At 37.5% G+C, this 20,617-nt stretch overlaps 1 protein-coding gene across 1 annotated transcript in view; it reads left to right on the forward strand.

The window, feature by feature from the left end:
* The window catches only part of LOC113232173 (fatty acyl-CoA reductase wat-like), a 32,163-nt gene extending 11,546 nt beyond the window's left edge, over positions 1 to 20,617 (forward strand). The window contains exons 4-11 of the mRNA XM_026466810.1: positions 940 to 1,064; positions 2,543 to 2,701; positions 5,677 to 5,786; positions 7,897 to 7,964; positions 9,694 to 9,877; positions 11,258 to 11,438; positions 15,974 to 16,200; positions 20,490 to 20,617. Of these exons, the coding sequence (XP_026322595.1) occupies positions 940 to 1,064; positions 2,543 to 2,701; positions 5,677 to 5,786; positions 7,897 to 7,964; positions 9,694 to 9,877; positions 11,258 to 11,438; positions 15,974 to 16,200; positions 20,490 to 20,617 (1,182 nt within the window). The remainder of the gene's footprint in view (positions 1 to 939; positions 1,065 to 2,542; positions 2,702 to 5,676; positions 5,787 to 7,896; positions 7,965 to 9,693; positions 9,878 to 11,257; positions 11,439 to 15,973; positions 16,201 to 20,489) is intronic.

The following is a 20,617-nucleotide window of genomic DNA, read 5'->3' on the forward strand; positions in this document are numbered from 1 at the left end:
AATTGTATTACTTTTATTTTGTGTCATTAAGTGATTATTGAAATTATTTTAGTTCTTCGACGAATTAAATAAATGTAATAAACACAATCAGTTAAGAAAGTCAATTTAATGTCTACAATAAGAATAAAATATACCAACGGATTTATATTACACAAACATGACAAATCGCGTAGTGGAACGTGTCATTAACTTTTTTTTGTCATCGAAAGAAAATGTTAGGTGTACCCTTAGACTATATTTTTTTCCATCCTCAAGTTAGAGTTTCAAAAACCTTTTCCACGCTAGATTTTCAATGAGAAAGATCCGTTTCCGAGCTTGTGAGGTGAAAATAAATTTCACACATAAATTCCAAGAAAATCAGAGGTACGAACAAAATATGCTCACTATTTTGGAATTATCATCCTTGGGGTAGGCGGAGATTATCAATCACCACTTTGCAAACAAACAAGTCGTGCGCCTGAAAGCAGTTGCTCTCAGACTTTTAAATCGCAAAGATCTGAGGGGCACTGCCACTGCGCACGTCTCCCTGAGATATAAGTCGACAAGTTCCATGTGCTTGTAATTTCACCAGCAACCTTACCTTCAAAACCGGAACACAGTAAGGCTGACATTACTGCTTGGCGGCAGAAATAGGTAAGGTGGCAGTCTTTCACAAGGAGCTCTAGGTACCCCTACTAAAACTACCTTTTTTGCTCATTACCAATTTTTGTTCAATCTATCCTCTGTGATCTTTTCTATTCTTCTCAACACAGCCCTTTCAAGAACATTCTTGATAGAATCTGAGAACATTCTTCGCGGCCGTCCTCTTTCAATATTGCATTTCACGTTGGCTCTAATATCTCTTGCCACTCAAAACTGAATCGCAAAGGTCTGAGGGGTACTGCCGCTGCACCCATCATTCTGACAAGTTCTATGATCATGGTAGAAGTATAATTTCAGATAAACGTGATTCTGCACATAGCAGCTACAACAAGGTTCGATGAGAGCCTGAAGGTGGCTACTATCACAAACGTACGAGGAACCAGAGAGGCTTTGAACCTTGGGAAGAGTTGCCAGAACCTTAAGTAAGCACAGTAATAATACGCACGCCTAGAGCATATAACCAGAAATAGAGACGAAATATCATTTAACATGTTTGAAAACTATTCTGCCAAATCATTACAGTGACAACTGCGCTCCGATTGGCCAGCCCGAATTCGAAACAATTGACGGGTGTCGTCAATTTTGAATGAAATGTGATTCCGTTTGTTTTGTAATTAGATGTTTTGCTATTTTTCCCACACCACCGAATGGAACAGCCCCCCATGGTTAGAGATATTATATTTGTTACAAAAACAGTACAGAGTGCTGAAAAAACCGACCTCAAAAGTCATTCATCCCCTAGTTGCCACCCTCATTGGTGGTATATTTTCTTCAAATTTAAATGGAACCAGAAAAGATGAAAGAATCATGAAAATCGGTTCACAATGCCGGAGTTATCGCGTAACATACATACTAAAAAAATCTAGTCGAATTGGAAATACATCTCTCTACCTTTACCTTTTATTGAACTCGGCTTTAATAAATACGAAATATTTTTGGAATATACGGATACGTACACACAGGTCAGTTGTTGGCGCTATACTATTTCAGCTTTCTAATTTGTGATTTCAGTGCCTACGAGAGTTGATATTTAAAAGTGATTTAAGACCCTTACTTCGTCTCTATTTCCGGTTATATACTCGATGTAAGCACGTAATAGGAAATATTGAAGTTTTTAATAATATTAGCCCTTTGTCACTTTATAATAACGTCGAAAATCAATTGAAAATAGAATTCTCTGTCAAGATAAAATTGTTTTCGCAAACAAATGGTTATTTATTTACACCTGTATTTATCACGAATTATCTATGTATGTTATCACCTGCGTCACAAGATGACATGTAAAACATTGTGCACGCACATGCACTCACAAAAATACACGCGACAATCTTTCTCATGCCCGCTTCCCACGGTCCGTGTATTCAAAAGCGCTGATGTGAACGGGCGAGCTCGCGTCACGGGCGAGTCCGGGTAGCCGCGGGTCGACACGTGTGTCGGCGCGTATTCGGGTATGTGTCGAGTGCTTGACCCACGGGTCACGGCGCTTTTAGAGGATTCGCTTTATGGGCGACCAGAACAAGTATACGAGAAAGTTCTATAGAGTGCACAAAACTGTCGCTCCGCGCGTCATCGTTTCAACCAAATTGTTTAAAGCAAATAGTTATTAATTTGCATTATTATTAATACATATTTAAAGATTATTACACCAAAAATAATAAACAATATTAGTTAGTAAAAAAAATCTACTCTACTTCTCCCCACCTTCGAAGACTCACCAAATTTCGTGGGTGTATTTTAACGGTTTAAGCGATTTGACGCTTCTCGCGCCGCGTCTTTGAAGTTACCTACCCGGGGCGGACCCGAACAGGCGGCCACGGGTGAGCACGGGCAACCCTCTGAATCACGAGCCTATTATCGTGTATATTTCGTAAATTACTCAACACTATTGTTAACTTTACAGATCGTTCGTTCACGTGTCAACAGCATACTCTCATGCGACTGTTAGTCGCGTCAGACGCGAAGTCGCAGACGACTTTTATGACGTCCCTGTGCCGCCAAATGTTTTGATCGAGATGGTTGAACACATCGATGAGGGCAGACTGAATGATGCTACTAACAAGTGCGTACCTATTTCATGCCACACTACAGAACTGTAAAAAATCTTTACTTTTTACTTATGTAGAACTATATTACACAGTATGACAATAATAATCTTCCATACAGTAGCGCAACGCCTTTGATGCGACCACCGCCCTTATAGGTACTTGCGCTATCATACGCAGATATACGTAAGAGACACGGTGACGTTTAGCAGCGATGCAAACGCGCGAATGCATCGAAACAAACGCGCGATTGCATCGCTACACTTGGGATTTACAGGTTATATTGATGCAATCACGCGTTTGTATCGATCCAATCGCGCGTTTGCATCAATACAGTCGCGCGTCGATGCAATCTCCTATAAATCGCAAGCGTAGCGGTGCAATTGCCGTGTGTAACCACTCTAAGGGTTGTCACAAAATGGAAAAAAATGTGATTATTTAATAATAATACGTAATACGTTATAATTAACGTAATCGTTTATTAACAATAATTTATTGCTTATAAATGCACTATCATTATTAAATGTTACTTACTAGTAATAAAGATTATAACAAGTGTTGTACTGCGAAATATTTACGTGACACTTTAGTTATAGATGTTTTTCAGTTATCTATTGTTAAATTTAAGTACGTAGTGTATTTGCATTCGGATGAAGAATTTAATCGTAAAGAAATGGGGAAACATGACATGGCTGTGATTTAAATTCTGCTTTATTTAGTAAGTTATGTAATTTATCTATAATATTGTTTTTAATATTGCCTCGTGTCCTAAGTAATAGGTACGAGATTTTAAGACCAAATTATGTAATGGTTGCATACAATACTTTTTGTACGAGTAAATTAACCTCTTACGACCCCCTCAGGGAACAACCCCACCGCGTACGTAGGACCCGTCGGCCAAGGGAAGTCCTCAACGACTCTGACGACCCTATCACTCTCGCCACTTTGAAGGCCAACCAGATCGCTAGTCAGTCCCGTCCCTCACGCACCAACCGTCCTCGCCGGCGAGGACGTCGAGCCCCTCATTTCAGCACGTACAGTGGTAGATTCTCTCCTACAGCACGTCCTTCTGGCGGAAGTCTCCAGTAGCGCCCTGAGCCGAGGTCCGTGCCCACTTGGGCGCCCTCAGGCCCGCTACTTAGCTTTAAGTTTATTTTAGGGGTTATGAGCCTTCAGCTCGCCCTTTTTCTCCGGTGGCGCAGTAAAGGCCATCAGCGGCCAACTGCAAAATATCCGTCAAAAAAAAAAAAGAAAAAAAAAGAGTAAATTAAAATAATGGAACACAACCAATGTTCAATGTATATTTTGTTAACAATCCATAAAAACAACTCAAACGAAGGCCAAACAAACACTGTAAAACAAAGACTAAAGAGATAGAATAGAAGAAGCCAAGTACCGCGAAGGCTTAGGTTTTGACCTAAAACGCCCGGTTGCAAGACCTTTAAGCCAATTCAACCAATTAGGAGGCGAGCGTTTGACAAGAGCGTCATATCGACGCCTAACTTTCTCAAGCTCGTATCTTATAATTATTCAGGATACGGGAAAACTTTCTATTTATTTGAAATTTCTTATCAAGTGTGTTAATTAAGATGCATTACTTTAAGAGGGAGCAGAGGAAAAATTCCTAATCTTCGATTTGGTTTTAGAGGGGTATATCCACTTTAAAGTTGAAAATAAAATATTGTATGAGTAACTACACGATATATTCAAGCATAGACACTAATCAGAAACATAAAACAATAAAGTTTCCTCGATAGATAAAAATCACGAAATGACCTCTAATTTTCACATTTTTTTGATTCATCCTCGAAATGCTGCAGGTTATTAGGACAAAAATTAGATAATTAATTGTATTTATGCATGATCGAGAACTGTCACCACGGATTTTTTTTAATCCCTTTAATTTTAGAGTTATTCCGCTAAAACGAATTTGGTACTTTTAATGCGCAAAATTCAACATCTCCTGTCGCATGTCACGCGAACTTCAAGCATATATTTGTTTCACAAATTTGGGCGGAGCCAACGTTAAAACCTTTTTGGCATGCTCCCTCTTAAGAATAGGTAGCCAGTATGTGAATATGAAGGAAATATGATATGAAATCATCCTGCAAATTTGTATATACAATCCATTTTTTGCATTTCAAAAACTTTGTGCTTTAAGATACGAGTTTGAGAAAGTAAGGCGACGATATTTGATATTTTAATTAGCAAAAGCACGACTTTCTTTTTTTGAAAATCATTATAATTCTGTGTACAGATTAGTAGAGTTATGTATAATTTTTCAGCTCAGCAGCGCGTACCGTAGACAATAGAATTTTGGTTCAGAACTACAAAGAGCGCTTTTGTGATACGGTTTATAAAATTATAAATGGCATATTGAAGTATACGCAGAAATTTTTTTATTAAACGCACACGGTAACCCTCAGCGCTCGATCTGGCAAACTAAGCTTGTTTGCAGGATGCGGCTCCCGCCGCTCGACTCCCCTCGAGTACTCCGCCATTGTTCTGAGCAAGTAGATTCGTTGCGAAATTGTATGATTTGTAAAACAGTGTTAATACCTTAGAATAATAACGTGTAGAATGATAGTTTCATATCAAATGAACTGTCACAAGTGAGGCAAAAATCAAATTCATGTAGGCTAGTTTTAGTAGTAGGTTAATTTTCGGTTTTAGTGAATATTTATATAAAAATACAAGTTGAAACGCGTTACTTCCTTGTGGAATGTGATGTTAGTATCTATTTTATGTTTGTCTGACGTATTTTTACACTCATTTACCGCACATTTCGTCATTTTTAGCTAAAATTCTTGATCTGTTCGCGGTGCAAGTTGACCTTGAGTACTGAAGCCCCGCCCGCTCGTGTAGGCCCATTGGGCGCGCTTCAATTTGCCTCACTTAGCGTGTGCGGACTAGGGTTCTATGCGTTATTATTCTAAGGTTAATACCTTGTGTGATATTACTTCATACAAATCCATTTGCATCCTATTAATAGGTTCATCGGAGACTGGCCGAATACCTACTGTTTCACAAAAGCCGTGGCTGAAGAGGCAGTGAGGACCATGAGCGACGGGTTACCCGTCTGCATTGTTAGACCTGCTATAGGTAAGAATAACCACTGAAGAACTCACATTATCTTCAATGTGAAGAACCACAATTAGATCTATTCTCCTGGTAGTATATTGTCTCCTAGTAAATGCTATCTAGGCATTGACTTACATTTATATGGACGTCGGGTGCACGCTAAAAAGTATCCGAACTTATAGAGCGTTAAAATCGTATACAGAGCGTCATTCACGCTTTAGTCTTCGTTTGTTCGACTGACAGCGAAGCAAGCAAAATTAGACAGTACTGCGATGACATTACAATTTAAATTCAACGTTTTAGCTTTTTCATATTCCTTTACATGTCACTACGTTTAAATAGGTTGACTTGGGACATTTCTTTCGTGGTTTTTGTATTAGACCCGTCGTCCATTTATTTATAAGTCAATGTATCTAGATATTTATTAGACTAGATTTTAGGAAGTGAGGTGTGGGAGGTCGACTCTCGCGTCCCGCAATCCGCGCGCTGAAAATTAATATCAATAAAATAAGAAGAGGCAGGCGTCCGATGGCGACTGACGGGCAGCGGGCAGCGCGACGTGTCGATAAACCGCTAGGCAATTTGCAAATGTTGGGATAAAAGTGAATGTAATAACTATAGGGCTTTAGTTGAAAAACAAAATTTAGTAGGTTCTCTGCAGTACTTAAAGAGAAAATATTCCCATATAAAATTATGTACAAAGTTAGATATTTTATTTAAACTATTTTTCCGGATTCAAATCGCGTGTATTTGTTTTTTCAAACAAACCGACGTTTCGGGCCCTTTACAGGTCCCATGGTCGTGGTTGACTGAGGTAGTACAGTCTTCAACCAGTTATGTCTAATATTATGCAAACCACCCTATTTTTCATTATACTGACAAAAATTATTAATTAAATACCTTTAGATAGATAGATAGATAGATAAACACTTTATTTACTGATATAACACAAATACAGATTAAGCATAAAAGAAAAAACAAAACATGATTGTCATAGCAGTGAAACGGCGCTGACTCAGCATATGCCAAAGTTTCCTAAGGCGCTGGTTTTCAGTCAGAACCAACGAGAGGGATTAAGTTATTTGAAAGCAAAAATATAACGACTACGAGTAAAGTTATACATTGACAATAATAATATACATAGTACAGTGTAAATAGTGCATTTAAAATAACCTGTTTGACATGTAAGTGCATGAGCAAATGTGAATATAATTACAGCTGCCAGGTGTAAGTTATGACTGTAAAGAGGATTTAATGTTGTGTAATGTAATTAGTATTATAATATAATTATACATATAATAAGAATAGATCAAAGCAACAACAAAATTCGATTCTAGACAGACTACGTTAAAGAATAAAAACAGACTACACAGATTTTTGAAGTGAGAGTAGGTGTTGCCAGTACAGTGCTTTGAATTTGGGTTTGGATGTCTCGTTGCGTATAGGTGGTGGAATATTATTCCAGCACTTTGAGGCCGAGTATTTGAAACTACCTCGAAAAGCTGCAGTTCTATGTTGTGGTACCATAAGAACACATGATCGGACAGATCGCTCTCTGTAGCGTACATTAACACTAGATGACCACTTTACGCTACATTACGTTTAATCTTTAATTACGTTTAATAAATTTAATGTTTCTTTGTAAAATTAAAAATAAGGTATTTAATTAATAACATTAGTAACTATAGTGAAAAAATAGGGTGGTTTGCATTAATATTAGACATAACTGGTTGATGACTGTACCACCTCAGTCAACCGTGACCATGGGACCTGTAAAGAGCCAGAAACGTCAGTTTGTTTGAAAAAACAAATACACGCGATTTAAATTCGGAAAAATAGTTCCATTTCCTATGTGTAACAATCGCGAAAACCTAAGAACTCGATAGATATTTTATTCTTAAATACTTCATTTTAGATTTTTACTTTAGCCTATTTTCAGGAGTTTATATGATCGGATAAAGCACATCCTATCGTGTACCGAAGTAGCACATTCTATATCTTTAGGTGTATCGTATATTATTTGTAAGATCGTTATTTATCAGTAAATACCTAAACCATTTGATTTTCCAAAACAGTTTTTCCCGTTTCTCCTCCGGTGGCTGGCCTTAAATGTGTTTATTTATTGTTTCAGTCGTCGGGGCATATCGAGAGCCTTCGCCTGGTTGGATTGACATGAGCTGCGCGTACGGCCCTAGTGGGGTAAGCTTCATCAAATCACTAAATAGCGACAACAACTATCTGGTCGCAAATTAGGGAATTCCCCATATCAAAGTAAATTTCGACGCTCTGGTAATGTAAAACGTATAAAGGCATGTTCCCATTGTGTCGTGACGAAAGATAGTCGTGCAGTTTAAAGTGTCGCGGCTTGTATATTTAAATGAAGTTGTTCACATATATCGATAACTGTCATTCACGACTTTTTGTCGTTACGACGACAATCTGTCGCGACAATGGGGAGAGTTAGAACCACAGTGGTCTGACGATAAATAAAACCTTACGACAGGTGGTCGCGACCACTATTGTCGTCACGTTTTATTTATCTACTCTCCCCTATCGTACCCCGCGCCCTCGTCTCCCTTTGCACTAGCTTTGGGTCGTAACCAGAAATGGGCAAGTGCCTGGGATTTTAACCCGGCGCTTTGTTAACGCCGGGTTTAAATCGGGATAAAATCCTTACAGTCATATTAGGCATTAGGCAAGCCCTGTATTGCGGGTGCCATGGACACAACATAAACAACCACAAATTACATTCAAACTCACGAGATAAATAAATATAGGCCATACAAATATTTCTCCCGCCTCGGGAATCGAACCCGGGACCTCTGCGTCCAGGATGGTAACCGTGCGGCTACAGAGGCAGTTAAAATTATACATATTATTACAAAATTTTCTCTCATCACTTTTCACTTCATCTACAAACGTTTGACATAATTCTAATGCCATACTTCTTTTTAATAACATTGGATGTACACAAAACTTTCTTTTCCTCGTTTGCTTCTTCTCATGCCTTTTTAGAAAGTAATACATTGTTATAATTTCATCTGTTCAACCTCATCCCCCCTTCCCCGTTCCTGCTCAGAAGCACGCGTGCTGGCCTTCGTAGTCACCGTTTCACTACCTGCCGCATTCCATCGCGTACTAAAAGGTTCGGTGGCTCCTTTCTCTGCCGCACGGTTGACAAATGGAACTCCCTTCCGGCACATGTCTTCCCTCCCTCTTATGATATGGGGTCCTTCAAACGAGGCGTGAAGAGGCATATTGTAGGCAGGCAGGGTGGAGGCGGCTAGTGCAGTGAGGATTCCATCGCTGCACTAGGTTCCTTCGCGTTTGGATACCACTTTCCACTTAACATCAGCTGGAGTGGAGTCATTTGCCTGTCATGTATAAAAAAAAAAAAATCTTCATCCATTTCACACGGGAGCGAACACATACTACTGGCTTCCAAAAGAACATAGAAGCGACTGCAGTGCATGAAACAACTTCGTCGTGCAAACGACAAGGCGGCTGCCGTGAAACGATAACTTGTCGTCACGACCTAGTGGGAACAGCTAAACACGACAGTCGTCCACCGATAAATCAAACGTTACGACATAATACGAACGCGCCCTTAAATGTAGTTGTTCACAGATAGAACATCATGAATAACTGTTGTTCACAACTTTTTTGACGTTACTACAACAGACTGTCTGACAATGACAATGGGAAGAGCTAGAACGACAGTCGTCTGACGGTAAATAAAACGTCACCAATAAAATGTGACGACAGATAATCGCATCTGTCGGCATCAGATTCCAATAAAACTTGGCAAATAGATGTAATTCCAATTTTAAAGTCCTTTTTTTTAAGTAATAAAGTCGGTTTTTCTTTTGAGAAAGTTTGAACGCTATGACGATCGTGAAGCGGACTGTATTTAAAATTTATTCCACAGCTGATTCTAGGCGTTGGCTTGGGCTTACTGCACACAAACTTTGCTGATCCGAAGATTCAGGTGGATCTGGTGCCAGCGGACCTGGTGAACAACGCTATTCTCGTAGCTGCGCATCAAACGGCGCACGCTAATGGAGAAAAGAAGATTTACACTGTTTGTAGTGCTAGGAACAGTATTACTTGGGGTAAATACCACCGGTGTTTGTTGTTAACCGACTTCAAAAAAAAGAGGAGGTTCCCACTTCGACTGTGTTTTTTTGTATGTATGTTACGCGATAACTAACATTTCACACTGCTATTACAATAGTGTTGTAACTCAAAATATGTGAAATTGAAGTTATACTATTGCTGAACGTAAAATTTGATTATAAATATAAAACTGCTGTTAAAATATTGTAAGAAACAATTAAAATAAATCTATTTAACTCAAAATGAGACAAACTTTTTGCGAACTAGTTCTGGATAAAACAGTCTTAATACATAAGTTTCTAAAAAATATTAAGGAAAAATTCCTAATCTTCGATTTAATTTTAGAGGGGTATATCCACTTTAAAGTTAAAAATAAAATGTTGTATGAGTAACTACACGATATATTCAAGCATAGACATTAATCAGAAACATAAAACAATAAAGTTTCCTCCATAGATAAAAATCACGAAATGACTTCTAATTTTCACATTTTTTCGATTCATCCTCGAAATGCTAGTTATTAATGGTTATTAGGACAAAAATTAGATAATTAATTATATTTATGCATGATCGAGAACTGTCACTACGGATTTTTTTAAACCCTTTAGTTTTAGAGTTATTCCGCTAAAACGAATTTGGTACTTTTCATGCGCAAAATTCAACATCTCCTGTCACATGTCACGCGAACTTCAGGCATATATTTGTTTCACAAATTTGGGCGGAGCCAACGTCAAAACTTTTTTGGCATGCTCCCTCTTAAGTTATTTTTTCCTTTTACTTGTCAAGTAGGGAATTGTTTAGATGTCTGTAATAAATACATAAATTTTAATAATATTTCGCTGGAAGTGAGCAATTCGTTTTTCATCGATTCTGAAAAAATAGACTTTTTGAGTTAATACACTATCGTATTGACAGTGCGATTTGTGGACCGATTTTGGTGATTCTTTTTTTGTTGGAAAGAGGATACCTCAGAAGCGGTCCCATTTAAATTTGAATAAATATTCCACCTCTAGGAATGGCAAACTAGGAGATGAACCCAGTTTCGCGCACTTTCCGGCAACCGACTTTAATAAAACGTGGCAAATAGATATCGTAGCAGTAGAGCTCTGCATTACTACGTTCTGGTTTTGAAGGGTAAGGGTGCTGGTGAAATTATAGGCACATGGGACTTTTCAAGCTATGTCTCAGGGCGATGTGCGCAGTGGCAGTGCCCCTTCGATCTTTGCGATTTAAAGCTCTGAGTGGCAACTGTTATAAATAAGAATAAGAAATAGGTTGGTGACAGTACTTCCCTGGACGATCACTTTTACAAGGAGTTCTACTGCTACATGAAATAATCCTTCTATAGCGGCTTCACGATCTATTTCTTTTTTCAGGTGCAATCGGCGATATCTACCGTAATGAAGCCCGCAGTCTTTCCTCTCCAAAAGCAGTATGGTACTGCTACGGCATAGACGTACCTAACAAATGGTTGTTCACTATAATGTTCTGGCTGTTGCATTACATACCAGCTTATGTGATTGACGGGGTCTGTTTATGCATTGGTCAGAATCGCAGGTAGGTGACTGTTTACAGCTCATGGTCAGCGCCCGAAGTCTGCTAATTTTTAATCACCCCAGCTGTGTGGATAGAGTGTCAATAATAATAATAATAATAATAATAATAATAATAATACTTTATTTCGGACAGTTATCCATAGTTTGTTAGTAAAGAACTTAGGAATAAGGTTAGTATGCTATTCAAATGCTAAAATTACAATAAAATAAGATAATGTGAAACAAATAAAAAATGAAAAACAAAATAATTATACAAATCAAATCCAAATAATCTCAGTACAGAGTACTAAAAAAACCGACCTCAAAAGTACGTGGAATTAAGTTTCATTGAAATATCCCCTAGTTCGCCACTATACAGGACTTGACCCTGGAGATAATAAAAATAGGTTCTCACTACGACACTACTCAAAGTATATCGAGAGAAAAACGTCTTGAATTGGAGAAATAGCAAAATCAACTAAATAATTGCTAAAAGTTATTGCTCCTAAATTTAAGTTAGGCGCTATTTATAAAAGTGAATCTTCATGCATGAACAGCCACCCTTTGAGATGGATGATTTTCTTCAAAATGAAATGGGACCACTATGGAAATACCCCCTTTACAACAAAAAAAGAATCATGAAAATCGGTTCACAAATACCGGAGTTATCGCGTAACATACCTACATACAAAAAAGAAAAAAAAAACAAAAAAAAACAGTCGAATTGAGAACCTCCTCCTTTTTTGAAGTCGGTTAAAAATAAACCACGAATACAACATTAAATATAAAATTACAAAATTGAAAATTATAAAATTGAAAATTATAAAATAATAATAATCCATTTATTTCAGACATATTCATCCATAATATTTGTTTTTAAAGAAAAATACTTAAGCTAGTGTTAGGTTTAAAATAATAAAATAAAACAAAATTATAGGTATTAAGATGGGATCATAACGTACCCAGCCAATGTTAGGACAACTGGCTGCGCATTGGCAACAGTGTGCAGGGCGCATCCACCGCCCCAGCATTGGGGACTCCCATCTTTCCACTAATGAGCTCAGGATGCTGTTCGTACTGAGACGCATGCGACGGCGTAGCGACGCACTACGCTTTTGCATGATAGCGTAGAAATCGGCTACATGACTGAGAAACCTCAGCAAACATGGTTGAAGCGTTAAAGAAAGGTGGAAGTCGGATCATCATTATTGTACTGGATGCGCAGTGCTCCGTATGTCCGCCGTGTGTAACTGACCCATAGGCTGCACGTGTAAAAATACTGACAATACCTATGCTTTAAAAAGCGTTATCATCTGTACATCGTGCAAACCTGCGAGCCAACATATTGCAACGGACAGCCAGCGCCCTGGCATTCCACATCGGCCTTATCGCAAAGGTCCTCGGTGACCTAATGACTGGATACTGTACGTTTGATATTTTGCTAAACGTTAAGAGTTAGTGGATTGTCATTGCCGAGTCTAGCCATTATAGTACTATCCAATTGCTATTGCATTTTTTTGATATTCCGCATTTCAATGGCGGGCAACGGCACGTCGTTTACATAGTCTGTAATTATTATTTAAATATATATGATTTGAAGACTAAATTGCTGATTAAATTATTCTTATTAATAATAAAGACCGATTTAAAGAAATTAAAAATACATTTTATTTTCCTTAAGAGCCAGTCAACCCTTTGATTGAACCAGTAGGTACAATCTTTTAAGTCTAATGATGGCAACTGAGTGGTCCATTAAAGTGACGGTGGTATAAAGAAGGCAACCGTCACATGTTTTTATTTTTCTGTTTTGTAGAGCAATGCTTAATAATGCTTAGTAAAAAGAAGCCTGTAGCGATATCTACAAGTACGTAGGGTGCACTATAAGTTTCCGGAACTGGTCACTTACATAAACAATATTTAAAAAGTAATTACAACATTTGAAAATGGGACTCTGGCTATAGAATACAGTTTGTTTCATCTGACTGTCACTTGTTTTTACATTGTGGTGTCATTTTAGAAATTGGTTGTCTACATCACCATGGATTTAACCCGTGAAAATTTTCGTAGTATGATTTTCTACGACTTTAAGTGCAATTTAACAGCTCAGCGGAGCTTCGCTCGACTTCGAAACTGCTTTTGGCGATGAAGCACCATGCAAGACGACTGTTTATAGCTGGTTTGCAGAATTCAACAGCGGTCGTGTGAATTTCAGTGACGAATTTCGTGATGGTCGCCCGTCCACTGCTGTGAACAGCAAAAACATCGATGCTATGCGCCGTATGATCAAAACTGACAGGCATGTGACATACCATGAGATTCGGGCATCTTTAGACATAGGCATGAGTCAAATTAAATCAATACTACACAAACATTTGGGTGTGAAAAAGCTGCGCTCTCGGTGGATCCCGCACAATTTGATAGAGGCTCAAACAACGGATCTTGTCACTTGGTGCAATGCCATGTGTAAGCATGGCATTTCATTTCAACGAAGGGGCGTCAAATTTGGTGTGGGACATAGTAACAGATGACGACACATGGATTTATAGTTACGATCCCAAAACAAAGCAGCAATCAAGCGTTTGGGTCTTTCGAAATGAGCCGAAACCAACCAAAGTGGCGCGCGTGCAAAATGCCTCTAAGCGGATAATTGCTTCTTTTTTTAACAAAACTGACAAGTGGCTACTGTTGCTTTGGAGAATCGTTGTACCATCAATAGTGATTGGTACACGACCATTTGTTTGTCGGAAGTTATTGAGAAATTCCGTAAAAATAACCGTAAACGCCGTATCATCTTGCACCACGATAAAGCCAGTTCTCACACGGACAGACAGACAAAATGAATTTTTGAAGGTGAACAACGTTGACCTTATGAGCCATCCCGCGTACAGTCCCTTCCTGGTAACTTGTGACTTTTATGAATTTCCAAAAATTAAGAACCAGTTACGCGGTCAACGATTTTCATCTCCTGAAGAGGCTGTCGAAGAGTATGAAAAATATGTTTTAGAGATTGTCACGGAGGAGTGGCATAAATGTTTTCAAAATTGGTTCATTCGTATGAAAAAGTGCATTAACGCTAACGGAGAATATTTTGAGAAACAATAAATTCAATTCTGACCATTTATAGTATTTTTTCTTATTCATTCCGGAAACTTATTGTGCGCCCCACGTACTTGAATTCAAGACCTTTTTAAACTTCGAATATTTTTCTGTTTACATTGTGTGATTTAAAATTTAGGCCTGTTCAAAATTAAGTGGTCCAATAGTAGCAACCTTACCCTAATATCTCTAACAATGGGGGGCTGTTCCATTCAGTGTTGCGGGAAAAACAGCAAAATATCTAATTACAAAACAAACGGAATCACATTTTATCGGTAATTAAAAAATATGTAATTTTGCAATTAAACGACGACACCCGTCAATTGTTTCGAATTCGGGCTGGCCAATCGGAGCGCAGTTGTCACTGTAATGATTTGGCAGAATAGTTTTCAAACAAATTAAATGACATTTCGTCTCTATATCTAATATATACTCGGATGGATGAAATGAATGAATCAATTCTATTCCACTGACACTTTGTTTAGACTCAACCGCCATTGCAACTAGATTTTAGCAGAATAACAAATATTGTTATAATTGCACATACCTAACCTCAGTGGAGTCACAATGGAGTTACAATTACTTCTGGTCTCAGGAAAATTAGCAGAATCGGGGCTCTGAATGGCCAGACTGAAATTATTCTAAATGTTTATTTTTCAAAATAATGGCTGCTTGTAATGAATCAAACACACACGGACGCATGCGCGCACACACACAGCCACACACGCACACATATACGTCTCACGGCTACGTAGCGTTGGGTAATTTTTTGAAAAATTTCAAACAGTAGAAAACGTAAAAAAATGGAAAAAAAAGACATTTCACCTCACTAGCTCGGAAGGTTTTTGAAATTCGAACTTGATGGGCTACGGTGCACCTAACATTTTCTTTCGATTAAAAAAAAAACATAAATAATACGTTCAACTACGCGATTTGCCGTACATTGTTTATGTAACATAAATCCGTTGGTATATTCTGTTCTTACTATTGTTGACATTAAATCAACAACGACAACTAATTTTGTTTATTAAAACAGATTTGTAATAGTTATCTACCATTTTCCTCGCTATAGTGACGTGAGAAGTTGTAAGTATGTTTCGCTCGGCAGCAAAGTTGTTTTGCGTCTCGTGCCTTGAAACCCTCGCTATGCTCTGGAATCTATTATTAAACCACTCGCTACCCTTTGCTTGCTCAGGTTTCAGTACGAGCACTCGCGTCAAAGAACAACATTGCAGCCTTGCATAACAAATAACTATTATCTTCGGGACTTAATCGTGTATAAAAACATATTTTAATTACCTCGACGTTTCGGACATATTGGAACGTCCAAGGTCTCGAAGGGGCTCAAGTATGACGATGACGTCCGATCGAAAAGCGAGTCGTGAATAATTGGCAACCCTGCAAATGTTATTTTTACCATCTTCAAAAAATGCGAACTAAAGTTAACATTTATTTTTACAGATTCGTAAAACTCTACACAAAAGCGTACAAGATGTTTGATTTTTTCTCATATTTTACAACACACGAATGGCGTTTCAAGGATGGGAACACACAAGAGATGATTCAAAGATCATCAGAGAGTGATCGCGCTATATTTAACTGCGATATAACCAGTTTACACTGGAAAGAATATATTTTGATATGGTCAATGGGCTTGCGAAAGTATATCGTAAAGGACGGTTTAACAGGTTAGTAAATGTATCGCTGTTTTTTAAAAATAATGTGGAGCAGGGTCTCTTACCTACCTAACTTAACAAATGCATTTTATAAAAATTGGTATACAATATCGTTACCTTGGATGAACAAATATTTTGTATGCCCGTAAAAAATATACACAATTTCATTAAGAATGAAGATATCTATAATATTAACCTTGGAACTAAGTCCAAACTCATGGTACCACGATTTCGTTTAACTAAGGTAAACCATTCGTTTATGGGGAACTGTATACGTTTTTACAATAAGATTCCGGAGCACATATTAAGATTATCATTTCCTAAGTTTAAAACTTACATTAAAAGTATTTTAATCGAAAAGTCATATTACAAAATTGCAAAGTATGTTTTAGATAAAAACGTATGGAAAGACAACACGAGTCTAGATTACACACAATTATGATTCAAAAGTGTATTCCGTAGCATTTAAGTTTATTTGAAAAGAGCAATCCCTAGAGTTTCTTGCTCGTTCTTGTCAAGGAGGTCAGTGTAGTGAACGTGCAGTAGCTTAAAAAATGACGTTTTCAAGTGTAAAAATTTTACATATGGCATAAATTATTACGACTTTGACTTTCACTAACAGGAAGTCAACTCGAAAACTTGGACTCTATATTTTAAAATGCAATCCTATTGAAAAAATTGAGCTCTTTCTAATGAATTAGGTATTCTAATAATTCGACGTGAAATGACGCGGGAGGCAGGACATCTCTGAACTTTTGGTGAAATTACAGGCACATGGGACTTGTCAACTTAGGTCTCAGGGTGACGGGCGCAGTGGCAGCGCCCCTCAGATCTTTGTGATATAAAACTCTGAGTGGCACTGCAACTGTTATGGACAGGCGTGTAGCTTACCATCAGGCGCACGACTTGTTCGTTTTGTCACTTGATTTTATCTAAAAAAAAAAAGAACTTTTTGCACATTTTGACCCCAAACATTGAGCAACACAGTCGTATTCAGTATTATACACGAAGCTGTAGTTGTCAAGACGTCGTCGTTCGTTGAACAGGATATTCTTACTTAAGTGTATTTTAAAAATATTTATTTCTAAAACAAAAACGATTATTCCAAGGTAATAACCTTTTTCGGGATATTTTTTTCATTGAATGGTAATCTATAGTATAGAGTAATTTTATGAGATACTACGTTCCTCAAAGTTTTATCGAATTGAATATTATTCCTTCTTTCGTTTAAGTATTAAGCAGGAATAGTTTAGTTAAAACCCTGAATCACAAATATTTCATGTTCAAAAGCATTGACTTACAATTATATGGACGTCGGGTCCGCGCTAAAAAGTGTCCGAACTTATAGGGTGTTAAAATCGTATACAGAGCGTCGTTCACGCTTTAGTCTTCGTTTGTTCGACTGACAGCGAAGCAAGCAGAATTAGACAGTACTGCGATGACATTACAATTTAAATCTAACGTTTTAGCTTTTTCATATTCCTTGACATGTCACTACGTTTAAATAGGTTGACTTGGGACATTTTTTTCGTGGTTTTTGTATTAGACCCGTCGTCCATTTATTTGTAAGTCAATGTTCAAAAGGGTAATATTATAGACCTCTGTGAACAATTTCAGGGTTTTGTCAAAACAATGAAACTGAGTAAGAATAAGAGGTATTTCAAAATACTGTTAAATGTTAATGCTTTAAATACATATAGGTGAGGACAGCCTCTGGTTACAAAGATGATTTATTACTGCCTGGTTATACAAATGAGGGAATACATATACTAATTGCTTACACGTATATAATATACGAGCCCTATACCCCACCTACGGTGGGGTCGAGCTCGGCCTGCGGCGCGTGGTTGCTTTCAGATTACGGGGTGTGCTTATGCTCTTCGGTGGCACAGTGATTAGTATACTATGGGCGCTTGATGAGGAGGTTCCAGAATCTTATTTAAGCCAATTTATGAAAAAAACATTTTTAAGTTGGTCCTGGTCAGGGTATTCCGGGAATTGCCTTCAGAATTATCGTTACTCTTGTGCTCATAGTATAGGAAATTACTAGTTTGAGACCAGAAATTTGAAGTGATTGTCTGGCATTTTTTTCCTAAATACTTCTCGTTTTGGCATAGCTTCCAATAAAAAAGAATCTAACAGAGAGACGGTCGAGATACAATAACGCTATAAGTTGTATAAAGATACTATTCCCACTCCATCGGGAAGTATGCCTTACATTTTGAACAATTGTGAACCTAGTCCCCGTATACTACCTACGTAAGGTGGCGTACGGACGGTTCGCCCTCGGCCTACAGCCTCGGCACTTATGACTTTAAACAAATTAACATAGCTCTTTAATGGCGGCCATATTGATAAATGGCAAAAAGTAAATGTTGACTGCAAATTATAATTAAACACCCGTAGAGGTCCCCACATGCCGATTTTCAGCTGAAATAGAGCAAATTACTATGTGCCGCCAAAAAGTTTGTATGGCAGCCATATTGAAAAATGGCGAAAAATAAATTTTGACCGCAAATTATTATTAAACACCCATAGACTCCCCCACATGCCGATTTTCAATCGAATTGGAGCAAATTTTCATCTCCGGCTAAAAACCACTTCTATGGCAGCCATATTGAAAAATGGCGAAAAACCAATTTTGATCACAAATTATTATCAAGCACTCCTAGAGACTGCCAATTTTCAGTCGAATCAGAGCAAATCTCTGTCGGCAGCTATTTTTAACGAAAAAACACATGGCAGCCATATTCAAAAATGGCGAAAAGAAATTTTTGAAATTATGATTAAGGACTCCTAAAGACCCTCGCATGCCAATTTTCAGCCGGATCGAAGCAAGTTTTTCTTCAGCCGCCATTTTGACATCGCCATCTTGAATTTTTTTAACCCAGGCAGTTGATCAGTGTTACCCTCTATGACATTCCTTCGAGGACCTCCTACTTATCTCTAATAGTTTCCGTGATAGGAGGCTTTGAAATTTGTATGGCGGCCATCTTGTTTATTTTAATTACTAACATTTTTTACTTCCCGCGGAAATTGACCAGGGTGTATCTCATAAAAATGCACAAAAATCCCCCCATGTATTATAGTTTTTGCAGGCCGTTGATCACTCGTTTACATTGTCCACATTCAGGTCTTCTCATATTTGATTCTTTGCCTTGTAGCCTATCCACGTACAACAGTATAAATATCTTTCTTCCACCATATCGGGAAGTATGCGTTCTATTTGTCTCAGTGAGTCTAAACTTGTAGCTTTATATATACATATAATGTAATGCTACATCACCCTTGGTGATTTGAAAAAAAAGAAACAAATTACATTTTTTTTACAGTTCGTTATATGATTTTATTATTATACCTGCCTAAATACTTGTTCGATTAAACACAACAATCTTTAAAAAAATGCATGAGCTTCGATATAAGATAATAATATACTTATGAAATAAAATGTTTCGTATGATTTTTATGTACAATATCTTCCTTACCGCTTTTCAATATTTCACAACCTAAAATCTTCTGTAACATATATAAATCTAACACTAAATAAGGTCCAAAATAAATGTTTTTCGTTTTATCTGTCATGGGTTTCTTTAAGAGTATATAAGAATCTTTATCGTAATATACAGGCTTAGCGTTGCTGTCATATTTCTGAGACGAGACGTTTTGAGACGAGTCCAGGACTACAAAAAGGTTAAGAAACCCTGATGTAGAGCATTTTGGGCACCTTGCCGCGGGGACACAATTTTAGTCGTATAATTTAATTCTAGTTTTACTTTCTAGTATTTTTATGCTTTTCTTGTACTTGTGTCAGTCCACCGTCCCGGTAGCCGCCTACATAATCGTAAAACTTTCTCGCTTCCTAATTGTAAGACGAATCTTGTTCAACACTGTCCACTTTATCGTATGTGCTCCTCAATGATGTCAGATTTGATTTTGACATATTCTTTGGTTCTGAGGCCTCAGCTAGGAACTCAATTAGAAATTGCCTTAAAAGCTAAGTGCACTATGTGTTTTTGTTATCCTGTTTTCTTCAGAGACAAGTGTATAATCACTGTAATTTAATTAATATTATTATTTAAGTATTTATTTTCTCAATTCGCATGTTGTGTTCACGTCTAGTAGGATACATTCTTCTTGTAACATAATATTAACCGAACACTTTTATCTAAAATTTGAATTGTATCCAGTTTTGTGAACCGGAAAAAAAAAACTAATTGTCTAATAAATAACCTCAGGCTAAGACGTTGGATAATTTATAACACAAACTACATTCTAAAAAAAACTGTTTTTTCACTTTACAGGTACAGACTACGCTGTGAAGAAACAACATTTCTTCTTCGTTTTAAATTTGATAGTTACAGCGTTATATGCATATTTCTGGTGGAGTTTATTTTCTTTTATTAACTCCGCTGTTAGATATGTCCTTTAA

This window comes from Hyposmocoma kahamanoa, unplaced genomic scaffold (assembly GCF_003589595.1).
Source record: "Hyposmocoma kahamanoa isolate Upper Pololo Valley unplaced genomic scaffold, ASM358959v1 67, whole genome shotgun sequence".
Taxonomy (NCBI): domain Eukaryota; kingdom Metazoa; phylum Arthropoda; class Insecta; order Lepidoptera; family Cosmopterigidae; genus Hyposmocoma; species Hyposmocoma kahamanoa.